Raw genomic sequence first — 16,704 nt, forward strand, 5'->3', positions numbered from 1 at the left:
CCAGGGAATCCTGGGTTCAGGGTTCGCGCTGAAGGTTCAGGAGCAACATCGGCAGAAACACTTTGAGAAGCGACGGAATCCCGCGGCTGGCCTCATCCAGGTGAGGGGTGGGCGAGAGGGGGTGAGAGGGATGTGGCTCTGGAGGGAAGGTGAGACACAGAACACGAGTTACCCACGGGACCCAAGAATGGCTAGTTACATCACAGCAGGGATGTCCCAAGCGAGGGATGTCCATGGGGTAGCTCGTGAGATGTTGCCTGCACTGTCCAGGGGAAGGGGACATGGATTGATCAAGAGTGAAGAATGTTTTATTGTCGGTGGTCCCGAAATGGAACGATGAAATGGACGTTAACCTGGGATCACCAGGTCATGCTTGGACAGTGACCCTGGGATCACCAGGTCATGCTTGGACAGTGACCCTGGGATCACTGGGTCAGGCTAGAGCACTGACCTGAGATTGTTCAGGTGGTGCAGAGTCTGTGTGAAGGGGCTCCTTCTGCTAATGTTCTTGAATGAGGAGGCATCGATTGGGGAGATGATGTGAACCATTTCTTCAGGCTGCGAGTCGAGGCTGGGACAAGGACCAGGCACCGGTCATTGGGAATTTGGAGGAAGCTCTTCCCTCGGAGGAGTCTGGTCATCTGTCCCAGGGGGTCTGCACATCTATCCCAGAAGGGTCTGCACATCTGTCCCAAGTGTGTAGGGCCTCAGTCAATCGAGCTTGTCAGGTTGTGATCCATGGATTGGGAAGGCCTGAACCCATTGTGCGTGGGATCGGGTTGAAGAGGCTGTTGTAGCCGGCTCCTGTCCCTGTTTCTCGTGCTTATACCCTGTCTTTGCCCTCACAACAGACTGCCTGGCGTTACTACTCCACCAGCCTGTGTCGGACCGATCTCCACGCCACATGGCAATGCTTTGAACAAACGTTGACTGTCCCAATGTACCGGTACGTGTCCTAAACCACCTCCTCTCCTCACCCACCGCATAACTTTCAGATTTGGTTTCTTAATTTCATTTAACTAATTTGTTTAATTTCAAATTTCTTTTTATTTCCTTCCATTTTAGTTCAGTTCCACACAAGTTTATTTTTGCTCCATCGCCTCACTGTTGTGTCAATGCCGTTGTCAATCAGTCCCCATTGAAAGGTGGAGTCCATGTGTGAATGGGGCCTTGGACAAGTAGGTACATTGTGTATCTGTGTTCCTCTGCGCTGCATCTGCCTCACTCCATAACAAACCTTTCCTTCCTCCCCCAAACCATGCCGACTTCGACCTGTGACCCTCCGTTAAGGCAGGTGACCTCCTGTTGTGATTCCACCATCTGTAATCCAAATTTGGTTTCCATACCATGCCGACTTCAACCTGTGACCAAAGGTAGACACAAAGTGCTGTAGTGCCTAGGCCTACACGATCTCCCGGTTGCCATCCATTTCAATTCCCCTTCCCATCCCACACTGACCTTTCCGTCCTGTGCCTCCTCCATTGCCAGAGTGAGGCCGCAATCAAATTGGAGGAACAGCAACTCGTATTTTGCTACAACCCAGGGGTGTGAACATTGAATTCTCAAATTTTAAGTAACTTCTTCTTGCACTCCCCTCTCCTCTTGCCCCCCCTTCCACTACCCTAGTTATTTAACCAGTTCCACAGTTCTCCACAATGTTTCTCTTCACCTTCCCTAGCCACCAATGGGCTTACCACGCAGCGCCCTGACTGAGATCATTTGAGGCCGCCCCTGACTGCTCCAGATCTTTTCTCGCCTCCAGCTCCCCCCCCCCCCCCCACCTCCCCACCCTCTACTTTCAGTCTGAAGAAGTGCCACGACCCGAAGCGTCACCCATCCTTTTTCGTCAGAGATGTTGCCTGACCTTCTAAGTCACTCCAGCACTTTGCGTCTATCTTTACCATAAACCAGCATCTGCAGTTCCTTCTTTCCACCTTCAATCTGTGACCATTACGCCAGATGACCTCCTTATGTTCCCGATGTTTGGGGAGCCCAGAACCAGGGGACACAGTTTATGAATAAGGGGTAGGCTATGTAGACCAGGGATGAGGATACACTTTTTCACCCAGAGAGTTGTGAATCTGTGGAATTTTCTGCCTCCGAAGGCAGTGGAGGCCAATTCTCTGGATGTTTTCAAGAGAGAGTTAGATAGAGCTCTTAAAGATAATGAAGTCAAGGGGTATGGGAAGAAGGCAGAAACGGGGTAATGAATGTGGATGATCAGCCATGATCACAGTGAATGGCGGTGCTGGCTCGAAGGGCCAAATGGCCTACTCCTGCACCTATTGTCTATTATCTGATGAGATTCCACCATCTGAAATCGAAATTTGTACCATAAAAGCAGACAGGCCACCTTGTGCTGAGCAGGTTTAGACAGTCATCGTACCAAGAAACAAAATGTTGAGGGAATTCAGGTGTCAGGCAGTGTCTGTGGAGAGAGATGGGCAGATGACAGCACACAAGATTTTCAAATGTTATCTTTCATTTTTAACATGATAATTTTATACTTTTTAATTATTAGTTTTAGGTTGGGACCTTTCTTCAGACTGACTGTGAGACACCATATTTTAATGTTTTAGTTTTTATAGATACAGCGTGGAAACAGACCCTTCGGCCCACCGAGTCCACGCCGACTAGCAATCACCCGTACACCAGTTCTGTCCTGCACTCTAGGGATAGTTTACATAAGAATTGGGTATAAGATTGAAAAGCAGGACCTGCAGGGTAGTGATCTCAGGGTTGCTTCCAGTACTTCATGCTAGTGAAGATAAGAACAGGAAGATTGGGGAAATGAATGTGTGGCTGAGGAGTTGGTGCAGGGGGCAGGGATTTAGATTTCTGGATCATTAGAATCTCTTCTGGGGCAGGGGTGACCTGTACAAAAGGGACGGGTTACAACTTAATTGGAGGGGGACCAACATCCTAGCGGGCAGGTTTGTTAATGCGACACGGGAGGGTTTAAACTGGATTGGCAGGGGGGTGGAATCTTGTACAGGACAGAGGCATGTGGGAGGCTAGAAGTTGGTATGGAGGGTGGTGCGGGAAAGGTTAGTGGACAGAATAGGCAGGTGAAAGGCGGAGAGCGAGGAAGGAGGGTTGGTTTAAACTGCACATGTTTTAATGCAAGGGGCCTGACGGGTAACTATATAACCATATAACAATTACAGCACGGAAACAGGCCATCTCCACCCTTCTAGTCCGTGCCGAACACGTATTCTCCCCAAGTCCCATCTACCTGCGCTCAGACCATAACCCTCCATTCCTTTCCCGTCCATATAACTATCCAATTTATTTTTAAATGATAAAAACGAACCTGCCTCCACCACCTTCACTGGAAGCTCATTCCACACAGCTACCACTCTGAGTAAAGAAGTTCCCCCTCATGTTACCCCTAAACTTCTGTCCCTTAATTCTCAAGTCATGTCCCCTTGTTTGAATCTTCCCTACTCTCAGTGGGAAAAGCTTATCCACGTCAACTCTGTCTATCCGTCTCATCATTTTAAAGACCTCTATCAAGTCCCCCCTTAACCTTCTGCGCTCCAAAGAATAAAGGCCTAACTTGTTCAACCTTTCTCTGTAACTTAGTTGCTGAAACCCAGGCAACATTCTAGTAAATCTCCTCTGTACTCTCTCTATTTTGTTGACATCCTTCCTATAATTAGGCGACCATAATTGTACACCATACTCCAGATTTGGCCTCACCAATGCCTTGTACAATTTTAACATTACATCCCAAGGCTGTAATGAGGTAAGGCTGATGAGCTTAGGGCATGGATAGATACGAGCGACTGGAACATTGTACCCATGACTGAAACTTGGTTAAGGGAGGGACAGGACCGGCAGCTCCATGTTCCGGGGTACAGGAGCTTCAGGAGAGACAGGGGTGAGGGAAAAAGAGGAGGGGGGGGTGGTTGCATTGTTGGTTAAGGAGGATGTCACGGCAGTGATCAGAGGTGACATTACGGACGGTTCGTCTAGAGAGGCTATATGGGTGGAGCTGAGGAACAAGACAAGGATGATCACCTTGTTGGGGGTGTACAACTGACCCGTGCATAGTCAACGGGAATTAGAAGATCAAATATGCCAGGACATTGCAGACAGCTGCAGGTCAAATAAGGTTGTTATAGTAGTGGATTTTAACGTTCCCAATATGGACTGGGAAAATCATAGTGTGAAGGGTTTAAATGGGGTGCAATTCCTCAAAAGTGTTCAGGAGTGTTTTGTGGAGGCCCCCACACGTGAGAGGGCAACGCTGGGTCTATTATTGGGAAATTGGGAAGGGCAAGTTAATGAAGTGTTTGTGGAGGAGCCTATTGGGACCAGTGACCACAGTTCGATTAGGCTTAAGATAGTTATGGATCGGGACGGAGTGGGTCCACGTGTTAAAATGCTCAACTTTGAGGGTATGAGAGAAGGTCTCGCTTAAGTTGACTAGAGCAGGTTATTTGAGGGGAAAGGAACATCGGCCAAGTGGGATGTTTTTAGAAGTGTGCTGACGAAAGCTCAGGATATGTACGTCCCCGTTACAGTGAAGGGCAAAGCAGGTGAATGTAAGGAAGCTTAGCTGACGAGGGAAATTGAGACGTTGGTCAAAAACAAGAAGGATGAATGGGACAGGTACAGGCAGCTGGGATCAAGTGCAGCCCTGGAGGAGTTTCGGGAACTAAGGAGTAAACTGAAAAAGATCAGAAGGGCAAAAAGGGGCCAGGAGATAGCTCTGGCGGCTAGCATTAAGGACAATTCCAAAAGATTTTATAAATACATAAGGGGGAAAAGAGTAACTAGAGAGAGAGTGTGACCTCTCAGGAATCAAAGCAGTCACCTCTGTGTGGAGCCACAGGAGATGGGCATGGTCCTCAATGAGTATGTCTCCTCTATTTACCAAGGAGAAAGACAGCAGGACGGAGGGACTTGGGGGCAGTCAATGGAAGTGTCTTGAGAGCAGTCAGTATTACCGTCGAAGAAGTACTGAAGATACTGTCGTGTATAAAGGTGGACAAATCCCCAGGGCTTGATCAGACTAGAGAGGAAATTGCGGGAGCCCTGGTTGAAATTTACTTGTCGTCCTTAAATGCAGGAGAGGTGCTGGAAGACTGGGGGGTGGTAAATGTTGTGCCTCTTTTCAAGAAGGGCTGCAGGGAATATGCTGGGAACTATAGGCCGGTGAGCTTAACATCTGTAGTTGGAAAGTTACTAGAGAGTATTCTGAGTATTCTAGGTTATACTGGCATTTGGATGGGCAAGGTCTGATTAGAGATAGTCAGCATGGTTTTGTACGTAGGAGGTCGCGTCACAAATCTAATTGATTTTTTTGAAGACATGACCAAAAAGGTCGATGAGGGCAGAGCTGTAGATGTTGTGTACATGGATTTCAGTAAGGCATTCGACAAGGTTCTGCATGGTAGACTGTTCTGGAAGGTTAAATTGCATGGGATCCAAGGAGAGATAGCTGAATGGATAACAAATTGGCTCCATGGAAGGAAGCAGAGGGTGATGGTGGAAGGTTGCTTCTCGGACTGGAGGCCAGTGACTAGTGGTGGGCCTCAGGGTTCGGTGCTGGGCCCGTTACTGTTTGTCATCTACATTAATGATTTGGATGAGAACATACAGGGCAAGATTAGCAAGTTTGCAGATAGTGAAAATGGTTGTGAAAGATTGCAGCAGGATCTGGATCCATTGGCCAGGTGGGTGGAGGAATGCTTGATAGAATTTAATACAGATAAGTGTGATGTGTTGCATTATAGGACGTCGAACAAGAGAATGACCTACACAGTGAATGGTAGGCCTCTGGGTAGTGTTGTAGATCAGAGAGATCTAGGAGTACAGGTGCATGGTTCCTTGAAGGTCGAGTTGCAGGTAGATAAGGTGGTCAAAAAGGCTTTTGGCATTTTGGCCTTCATCATATTGAGTATTGGGAGGTCATGTTGCAGTTGTATAAGATGTTGGTGAGCGCATTTAGAATATTGTGTTCAGTTCTGGGCATCATGTTATAGGAAAGATATTGCCAAGCTTGAAAGGGTTCAGAAAAGATTTATGATGATGTTGCCAGGACTGGAGCGTCTGAGCTATAGGGAGAGGTTGAGTATCTATTCCATGGAGCACAGGAGGATGAGGGGGATCTTATAGAGGTGTATAAAATCATAAATCGGGTAGATGCAGACTCTTGCCCAGAGTAGAGGAATCGAGGACCAGAGTTCATAGGTTCAAGGTGAAGGGGAAAAGATTTAATAGGAATCCGAGGGGTGACGTTTTCACACAAAAGGTGGTGGGTGTATGGAACAAGCTGCCAGAGGAGGTAGTTGAGGCAGGGACTATACCATCATTTAAGTTAGACAGGTCATGGATAGGACAGATTTGGAGGGAAATGGACCAAGTGCAGGCAAGTGGGACTAATGTAGCTGGGTTGGCCGGTGTGGGCAAGTTGGGCCGAAGGGCCTGTTTCCACACTGTATCACTCTATGACACTCTGACTCTAAGCAATTAACTTAGTAACCTGAACGTCTTTGGAATGTGGGAGGAAACTGGAGAACCCGGAGAAAACCCATGCGGTCACAGGGAGAATGTGCAAACTCCACACAGACAACAGCCATAGTCAGGATCGAACCCGGGTTTCTGGTGCTGTGAGGCAGCAACTCTACCACTGCACCACTGTGCTGCCCACAGTCATGATGTCATTGCTGACTTGAAATCCAGTGCTTTGTTTTGTAATGATATGTGTGTATTTGCACTTCTAAAAGTTTAAAGACTAGATTCTCAAATGTTATGTTTAATTTTTTTAAAGTAGATTTTATACTTTTTATTTGGCCACAAAATCAATACAAAAGAGCAGGCTGTATTGATGGAAAAAACCCAATTGATAAATGTTTAAATGCTCTACGTACTGGCACCTTTTTGTCTACACATACACCACTGCTCCAACTACAGAACACATGGTCATACGAGGGGTTGGGGAAGAACTGGTAATGGTAAGGATATAATTTATCACCAGAGGTGCAGCAGGTAGAGCCGCTGCCTCACAGCGCCAGAGACTCGGGACCAACCGTGACCTTGGGTGTTGTCTGTGTGGAGTTTGCACGTGCTCTCTGATCGTGTGGGTTCCCTTCAAGTGCAGATAGATACAAAATGCTGGAGTAACTCAGCGGGTCAGGCAGCATCTCTGGAGAAAAGGATGATGATTCGGGTCGGGACCCTTCTTCCTTCGAGCGCTCTGGTTTCCTCCCACTTCCCAAAGACGTGAGGGTTTGTTGGTTCATTGACCCTTGGTGTGTAAGGAGTAGTTGAGAAAGTGGGATAACATAGAACTGGTGTGAACGGGTGATTGTTGGTTGGCGTGGACTACTTGCTGTATCTTTTAATAGCTCAATCAATCAATCAATCAATACTGGTGGGTGTGGTGTAAGATGTAATGGAGGTGATGATAGTACGGGAGGTAATGACTGAGTTGAGCTGGGAATTGTGAGAAACTGTGCTTTCCCCCTGTAGCTGTCACTCCTCTGGTGTGATCTGTGTGGGCCAACCACATTCCCTGTTCCCCATCCATAACCCATTACCCGTCTCATCACCATGACCTACATTAGCTCCTAGTTAGGAATCACTATGATTTTTACATTCTAAATGTTGTTTCCAGACCCCTCCTGCTGCCTCGCATCCCCGCACCCCAACCTGCAACACCACCAACCTTGAGGTTTGGGGTGAGTTTTGATTGGCTTCATCACTGATGATGTGTATCAGAATTCCTCTCCCTCGCCATCTCTCACTCTGTCTCCGATCTCCTTCGCCCTATAGCCCTCCTCTCTGACACACTGCGGTCACCTCTTAATGCACCGTCCGCCGGTGTGTCTCGCTGTGAGTGAGATGTGTGCTAATGTCTCTGTGACACCACGTTAGACATGTTGTATTTGATGTTGCCACAGGCTGATTCCTCCTCTCAACCAGTTGGACTTACTGCGCAACCTGAAGAGCAAGTCGGGACACACGTTCAGGTATGGAGACTGCCCGACAACCTGCTAGCACCTGTAATATGTCTTTTAGCCAGTGAGCAGTTTCCAGTCACGTGATCTCACTCGTTACGTGTAGAAAGTGCTAATCTTGATGTAAAGAATAAGGAGAAATGCTGCTAACTGATTTGAGAAATAATTTCTAGATTTGATAAACTGCAGGGCTCTCCTGAATTCCTGCTTAATATCAGATTACCCACTTAGTAACCTCAGTGGTGTTTGTCGGAGCTTGTGGGGAACATGTTGCGTGCAGTGACTCTAAATGTAGCTCAACTTCAGAAGTAATTAGATGCCTGTCCAACCCATTGGGTGCTCTAATGAGGGTGAAATATGAGACACAAAAGCATCTTTGTTCTCCTTTCTCTCGGTCCCCACCCATGGCCTGCTCCTAACATTTGCTGTGACCACTGTTGACTCCAGGCCTCAAGGTATCTCCGACCATGAACCTCTCCTGCACATTTGCCCCCCTCCACCCCTCTCTCCAGTTCCACGGACCAGGGCCCTGGGCTATGCTGCGACTGTGGCTATGAAATGGCTGTCCCGTCAAACGGCTAAAGAGTTGGTGTCAAAGTCGCAGTTGTAAAGCTGTGGGAAGCAAGATGCGGGGGAGAGAAGGTGGGAAGTTCAACTGATGTGAGCTCTCGGAGATAAATGATCCACGATAGGAGCTGATGAGATGTGGGGAGGTGAGGATCAGAATGGCTGCTCTCATCTTGCTCAGAGCGTTTACTGTGTGTGAATAATGTTTGGTTGGGTGTGGTCACCAATGGTGGGAGAAACAAGGTGGAGACTGGACAGCCTTTGTAAGTTCATAAGTCTTAAGGGCCTGTCTCACTTGACGATTTTTTCGACGACTGCCGGCCTCATTGACTGACGTATCAGGTAACCGAAAAAGTCACGGCATTTCCTCAAGTGTTGTGACATTTATTTTGTCGCCACTGGATTTTGAAATATTCAAAATCTTTCGGCAACACTGATATGCCGGCAGTCACCGAAAAAAATCGCCAAGTGGGACAGGCCCTTTAGGTGCATAATTATGCCACTCGGCCCATCGTGTGCAGTTTTGGTCCCCTTATTTGAGGAAGGACAATCTTGCTATTGAGGGAGTGCAGCGTAGGTTTACAAGGTTAATTCCCGGGATGGCGGGACTGTCATATGCTGAGAGAATGGAGCAGCTGGGCTTGTACACTGGAATTTAGAAGGATGAGAGGATATCTCATTGGAAATATAAGATTGTTAAGGGCTTGGACACACTAGAGGCAGGAAACATGTTCCTAATGTTGGGGGAGCCCAGAACCAGGGGCCACAGTTTAAGAATAAGGAGTAAGCCATTTAGAACGGAGACGAGGAAACTCATTTTATCACAGTGGTGAGTCTGTGGAATTCTCTGCCTCCTAGAGCGGTGGAGGCAGGTTCTCTGGATGCTTTCAAGAGAGAGCTAGATAGGGCTCTTAAAAATAGTGGAGTCAGGGGATATGGGGAGAAGGCAGGAACAAGGTACTGATTGGGGATGATCAGCCATGATCACATTGAATGGCGGTGCTGGCTGGAAGGGCCAAATGCCCTGCTCCTGCTCCTATTGTCTATTGAGTCTACTCTGCCATTCAATCATGGCTGATCGATCCTTCCCTCTTAACCCCAATTTCCTTCCTTCTTCCTATAACTCTTAGAAAACATAGAAATATAGTAAATAGGTGCAGGAGGAGGCCATTCGGCCCATTCATTGTGATCATGGCTGATCTTCCCCTATCAATAACCCGTGCCTGCCTTCTCCCCATATCCCTTGACTCCACTAGCCCCTAGAGCTCTATCTAACTCTCTCTTAAATCCATCCAGTGATTTGGCCTCCACTGCCCTCTGTGGCAGGGAATTCCGCAAATTCACAACTCTCTGGGTGAAAAAGTTTTTTCTCACCTCACTTAAATGACCTCCCCTTTATTCTAAGACTGTGGCCCCTGGTTCGGGACTCGTCCAACATTGGGAACATTTTTCCTGCCTCTAGCTTGTCCAGTCCTTTTATAATTTTATATGTTTCTATAAGATCCCCCCTCCTTCTAAACTCCAGTGAATACAAGCCTAGTCTTTTCAATCTTACCTGATATGACAGTCCCGCCATCCCAAGGATCAATCTCGTGAACCTACGCTGCACTGCCTCAATCACAAGGATGTCCTTCCTCAAATTAGGAGACCAAAACTGTACACAATACTCCAGATGTGGTCTCACCAGAGCCCTATACAACTGCAGAAGAACCTCTTTACTCCTGTACTGAAATCCTCTTGTTATAAAGGCTAACATTCCATTAGCTTTCTTCACTGCCTGCTGTACCTGCACGCCAACTTTCAGTGACCGGTGTACAAGGACACCCAGGTCTCGCTGCACCTCCCCCTTACCTAACCTAACGCCATTGAGATAATATTCTTCCCCCTTGTTTTTGCCGCCAAAGTGGATAACCTCACATTTATCTATATTATACTGCATCTGCCACGCATCTACCCACACTCAACCTGTCCAGGTCACCCTGCAACCTCCTAACATCGTCTTCACAGTTCACATTGCCACCCAGCTTTGTGTCATCCGCAAACTTGCTAGTGTTGCTCCTAATTCCCTCGTCCAAATCATTAATGTATATGGTAAACAGTTGCGGCCCCAACACTGAACCTTGCGGCACTCCATTCGCCACTGCCTGCCATTCTGAAAAGGACCTGTTCACTCCTATTCTTTGCTTCCTGTCTGCCAACCAATTTTCTATCCATGTCAACACCCTACCCACAATACCATGTGCTCTAATTTTAGTCACCAGTCTCCCGTGCGGGACCTTATCAAAGGCTTTCTGAAAGTCCAGATACACTACATCCACTGGCACCCCTTCAAGCATTTTACTTGTCACATCCTCAAAAAATTCCAGAAGATTAGTCAAGCATGATTTCCCTTTCATAAATCCATGTTGACTTGGACTAATCCTTTTACTGCTATCCAAATGCCCCATTAATACCTCGTTAATAATTGACTCCCTTACAAGAATTTAATTGTCCTATACAGGGACACATGACAATAAACTCACTTGAACAAATTATTACCTGTCAATCTCCCTTTTAAAATAACCTAAGACTTGGTCTCCACCGCCATCTGCGGCAATAAATTCCACAGATTCACCACCCCCTGGCTAAATAAATTCCTCCTCATCTCCTTTCTAAAGGTACATCCTTGGTATCACTGCATGACAAGGCAAGCTTGAGGGGCTGAATGGTCCCATTTTCTCATGTGAAGCAATAACAAAAAGCAGGAGGTAGCTAGTGTGTGTGAGAGGCAGAGAGCATGGAGGTGATCATTGGTGAGAGATGACACAAGCTCCCGTCAAGGTCACCCTCTGTCTGCAGGAGGAATGCCTGTGGCATGATTGGAAGGTGGTTTGACCAGGTTGCCAAAGTTGTGAGGCAACATTTCTAGTTGAAATAAATACTCATCAGGTCAGGCAGCGTTCCTGGAGAGAGAGAGAGTGAGAGAGAGAGAGAGAGAGAGCGAGAGAGAGAGAGAGAGTGCCTGTCAGCTCAACTGTCTAATAAAAGGTTTCTTTGTAATGTAAACTTTCTCCTCGTTTCCAGTGGTTATCACTGTAAGGAGTCATAGAATTATACCGTGTGGAAACTGTCCCTTTGGCCCAACTTGCCCACCCCGACCAATATGTCCCATCTACATTAGTCCCACCTGCCCATATCCCTCTAAACCTATTCTATCCATGTACTGTACCTGTCTAAATGTTTTTTAAACATTGTACCTACCTCAACTACCTCCTTCGACAGTTTGCTCCATACACCCACCACCCTTTGTGTAAAAAATGTTACAACCTCAGATTCCTATTAAATCTTCCCCCCCCCCCTCACTTTAAACCTATGTCTCCTGGTTCTCGATACACCGACTCTGGGCAAAAGACTGCATTTACCCCTCTATTCCTCTCATGATTTTGTACATCTCGATGAGATCACCCCTCCAAGGAATATAGTCATTGCCTCCCCAAACTCTCTCACGAGTCACCACCGGTTCAGAAAAATACCTCAGTGTGAAAACCTTTTATTATTTGTCCTTTTGCTGAATCTGTAACTCATAGAGTTCTAACACCCTGAAAGAAATAGCAATAGAAAGGAGTTTTTACTAGTTTGTATGCGTGCATTTATTAATTGAATTATGAAACATCTACTTTAATTTTTGGCTGATTGCTGCCAATGGCCCAGGGCCTGATTAAAAGTTGGATTTTCATTCCACTTTGCTGTCTGCGGGGGGTGATGTGGGTGCAGTCATCTTGCTCTCCTTCTCTCTCTCTCCCTCTTTTTTCTTTTCAAAAACTTTATTCGACACAATCATATGATACATCACATCAAAAGATAATCAGAAATGCAATATAACAAATAATCATTATAGTACAACAGTGCATACATTATTTACAATACTCTCAACCCCACGTGGTGACCAGCGCCCATGGAAAGCCTCCAGAATCCCCAAGGATACCGCGTGTTCCCACTCCAGGGACACGCACACATGGACGTAGGCCCGATAGAGGGGCAAGCAGCCGACTCTAGCATGACCATCGACCGCCCGCTGCCTGGACCCGCGAATGTCCATCTTGGTTAGGCCCAGGAGCAAACCAACAGGGAGGTCCCACCCCTCGATCGGCTCTCCTCACTCCCTGCCTTGTGTCCAAACACTAGAATCATGGGACTAAAATGCAACCAGAACTTGAGAAACAACCCCTTCGGATATTGGTACAGGGGCAGTAACCTCTCACACTCCATATATGCATGGAACACGGTCTCCTCCTCACCGCAGAAAATACATGTGGCGGACGAGCCCGTGAACTGACTCTAACGTTTATTACTCTGTGCAGCACTCTCCACCCCAGGTCCGTGTGTGCGTGTCCCTGGAGTGGGAACAGGCTGTGTCCTTGGGGACTCTGGAGGCCTTCCACCTTCGGGTGGTAACACCGTCCGCCATGGTGTGTCGGGACGGGAGACAAAGGCAAGGAGGTGCAGAATTGGCAGGAGCATTCTGTACAGTATATGTCTGTTCGCATCACGAAACGGCATGCTAGCCATCTCAGAAAGGCGGCTCAGGTTATGTGGAGCAGGTGCCCGAGAAATATCCCGGAGCCTAGGCTCGATGAGCAAATCCGACGGAGCAGGGGTAAGCTCAGTCAGAACCACTCTAAGCACACGCCTCTCCTCGACACCCGCCATGACAGGGTGAGGACCGGCCACTCCCGCAGTCGCAACATCCCCTCCCCTCGTGGAGCAACACGCTGGCTGAAAACAAACAAATTCCTCACTATTAGCACATCCCGATAGAAACTAGGCAAACCCCGTATGGCGGGTCGACTAATGCCCGCCACCGGGAGCTGCGAGACCCCCCTTATGCAACGACCCCGACGGAAAAAATACGTGGCCAAAGCGTGCCATCTGGAGGGTTCTCTACATACATATACCTCCGCAAAGTCCTGAGACGGAGAGCCGCCACCTGGGTATGCACCAATACCATGGACTGGCCGCCCTCCTCTAACAGGAGACTCAGGACCGCTGCGGAAACCCAGTGCTTCCTATTTCCCCAAAAGAAATCTACCAGCTTCTTCTGTAAAGCAGTTACAAATATGGAAGGCGGGACAAGAGTAGCCAGCCGGTACCATAACATGGAGGCCACCATATATGCAAGGGAAGATGATTTATGAAAGGGAAGAACTCCAAGCAGGCCTGACCAGCGCCCCAGTCGATCAACCACTTTCATCTCCAGCCAGTTTGCTGGCCAAGCATCCTCAGTGGGACTCAGGTACACCCCCAGATAGAGGAGGTGCGTGGTGCTCCACGCAAACATTGCCATCTCCTCTGGCAGGGAGTCTACCTGCCACTGACACCACTAAAAGTCCAGAGCACTTACTCCAGTTGATCCTGGCAGAAGATGCGGCCGAGAAAATCTCCTGGCAGTCACGCATCCTCCGCAGGTCACCAGGGTCAGTGAATGTAAGGAGTACATCATCGGCATACGCCGAAAGAACCACCTCCACCCCCGGGCCAGGTAGGGCCAGACCTGTCAATCTCCTCCAATGGAGACACAGGAACGACTCCACACAGACCGAGTACAACTGACCCGACATGGGGCACCCCTGACGGACCCCGTTCCCAAAATGAAAGGGAGCCAACAACACACCATTAACCTTCACAAGGCACTCCACTGCAGCGTACAGAAGCCGGACCCGGGCCACAAAATGTGGTCCAAATCTGAACGCTTGCAACGTCCCGAAGAGGTATTCATACTCTACCCTGTCAAAAGCCTTCTGATCAAGAGACAGAAAAGCAGCTGACTGACCAGTACCCTGGGCTAGATGAATCAGGTCCCTAACCAGGTGGATGTTATCCTGAATGGACCAGCCAGGGACTGTATAGGACTGGTCAGGATGAATCAGTTGGGACAGCACGGAGCCCAGGCGATTTGCCATCGCACGTGCAAAAACTTTATACACTGTGCATAGGAGAGAGACCGGGCGCCAGTTTTTCAACAAGCGGAGTTCCCCCTTCTTGGGCAGCAAGATAGCAACTGCCCTACGCCACGAGAGAGGCATATGCCCGGTCGCCAGGCTCTTCCCCAGAACCAACATGTAGTCACCCCCCAGGATATCCCAGAAGGCTCTAACAAACTCTACCGTCAACCCATCCAGCCCGGGAGACTTACCCCTCCTGAGCTGGTGCAGGGCACGAGCCAACTCCTCCAAAGATAAGGGGCCATCAAGAAGTTCGGCCACCTCCCTATCTACAGTCAGTAGACCCTCCCACAGGACCCGCTGAGCCTCCCCGCTGAATCCACCTGCGGAGAACAGGGACTCATAAAAGAACCTGACCAGGGCACTAATCCTCTCCGGATCAGTGACAGAGGAGCCATCATCTGCGAGCAGCTCTACGAGTTGTTTGCGGGCTCCCTGCCCTTTCTCCAGAGAGAAAAAGAAAGGCAAAGCCCGGTTCAGATCGTGCAGCATCTGGACCCGCGCCCTCATGTAAGCACCACGGGACCGCTGAAGCTGCAGGTACCTCAAGGCTTCCTTCTTCTGAAACTCTCCCCATTCGCAGGAGTCATCACCAACCTGACCCAGGCGAGACTCTGCGTCCAGTAGCTCCCTCTCAAGCCTCTCGACCGCTGAGTCCCGCCGTCCGGTCGATCCCCACGTGTATTCCTTACAAAAGAGACGGATGTGAGCTTTTCCCACATCCCACCACTGCCTAAGGGAAGAGAAGCACCTCTGCCTCTCTCTCCACTTCACCCAAAACCAGCTGAATGACTCCCGGAAACACCGATCCTCCAGCAGCCTGTTGTTAAAGTTCCAGTACGCAGACCCAGCCCGAGCGCGCGCCAGATTAAAGTCCACACGCACCAGACAGTGGTCCGAGCATGGCACCAGCCGCATTGAGGCCGCTGAGACACGGGAAACATACATACTCTCCGGAAATATACATGCGATCAATTCGGGAACCACCTCCCTCAGACCACCGCGAAAAAGCAGTGGAATCAGGGTGGAGGTTCCGCCATGCATCAACCAACTCAAAGGAGGCAATCAACCCTCTCAGCTTCTTTGCTACAGCAGGGGCACACTGAGTAGCAGAACGGTCTCGCATCTCAAGTGTGCAATTAAAGTCCCCCCCCCCCCTCCCCCCCCCCAAGGAAGACACACTCTCCCCTATCAATAGTACTCAACAGAGCAGTCACCACCTGAAGTAGGCCGGCCTGCATTGTTCTGGTGCTGTGGGCATACATGTTAATGAAATGTAACGGCATGCCATCCAGGCTCACGGCCAGATGGAGCAACGTCCTGGCACAACTTCTTGCACTTTTAGGACCTCTGGCTGAAAATTCGGGGCCAACAGAAAGGCCATCGCACTCGAATTCGAGCTGAGATGGATCATGTAGACCCTCCCCTTCCCAATCCAGTCAGCAGGTAGGTTCGTCACTGACAACGGTTTGCGTCTCCTGCAGAAAACACACCGCAAATTTCCCCTCTCTAAGGATTGATAAATGCTGAAATCTACGAAAACTCGCTCTACTCCCGTTTAAGTTTAATGCGGCTACTATGAATGTGCAAATGCACTAGATTGAGAACCTCGACTCGACGACTCGAAAACTAGACTCGAAAACTCTCTCTCTGAGGAACTACAAAAAGTCCCCAAACTGACACTTCTCAGACTCAGGAAGATCACTATCCTTGTTGCCAAGGATAGCCTCGAGAGACTTAATCAAACCTGGCCAATCAGCCCACTATCTTTTTGCAGCCTCCGTTTTTGTTCTGGCGGTACGGCTTGTTCTTAGACAAGCCGTACCGCCAGAACAAAAACGCACCTCATGGATAACAGCTGCTTGAGACACGGCCTTGGAGCCTGGGAACTCGGCCAACCCACTCACACCTGAAACAACAAACTCTTCTGCACAGCGCTCAAGGTCGTTGTCAGAATTCGAAGGACCACAACTCTCTGAAAATTCACTAACCCCACTACACAAGCTGGCCTCGTCACTGCCCCTCCTCCGGCATGACACCACCCCCAGGATCAATGCCGGAGAGGGTCCTGATACCCCTGACCGCAACAAGCAGCCCACTGAACGGCTGGGCTCCTGCACTCTCCCATCCCCCTCCACGTCTTGGCCTGGGGAAGAAAAAACACGAGGCGCCCCCAGGGCCCGTGG

General features: G+C 48.9%; 1 protein-coding gene across 9 annotated transcripts in view; it reads left to right on the forward strand.

Annotated features, from left to right (window-relative positions):
• kcnq2 (potassium voltage-gated channel subfamily Q member 2) overlaps nucleotides 1-16,704 on the forward strand; it is a 111,521-nt gene that overhangs the window by 56,043 nt on the left and 38,774 nt on the right. For 5 of the 9 annotated variants that reach the window (XR_004415499.1, XM_033042144.1, XM_033042147.1 and 2 more), the window contains exons 7-9: nucleotides 5-100; nucleotides 852-946; nucleotides 7,914-7,982. Coding sequence is in view for 4 of the 9 variants with exons in the window: in XM_033042144.1 (XP_032898035.1) it covers nucleotides 5-100; nucleotides 852-946; nucleotides 7,914-7,982 (260 nt within the window). In the remaining 5 variants the exon portion in view is untranslated. Of the gene's footprint in view, nucleotides 1-4; nucleotides 101-851; nucleotides 947-1,065; nucleotides 1,183-7,913; nucleotides 7,983-16,704 lie in introns of all 9 variants that reach the window. The other 4 variants (XR_004415496.1, XR_004415495.1, XR_004415497.1 and 1 more) reach the window with 2 other exon arrangements.

Source organism: Amblyraja radiata, chromosome 23 (assembly GCF_010909765.2).
Source record: "Amblyraja radiata isolate CabotCenter1 chromosome 23, sAmbRad1.1.pri, whole genome shotgun sequence".
NCBI lineage: Eukaryota > Metazoa > Chordata > Chondrichthyes > Rajiformes > Rajidae > Amblyraja > Amblyraja radiata.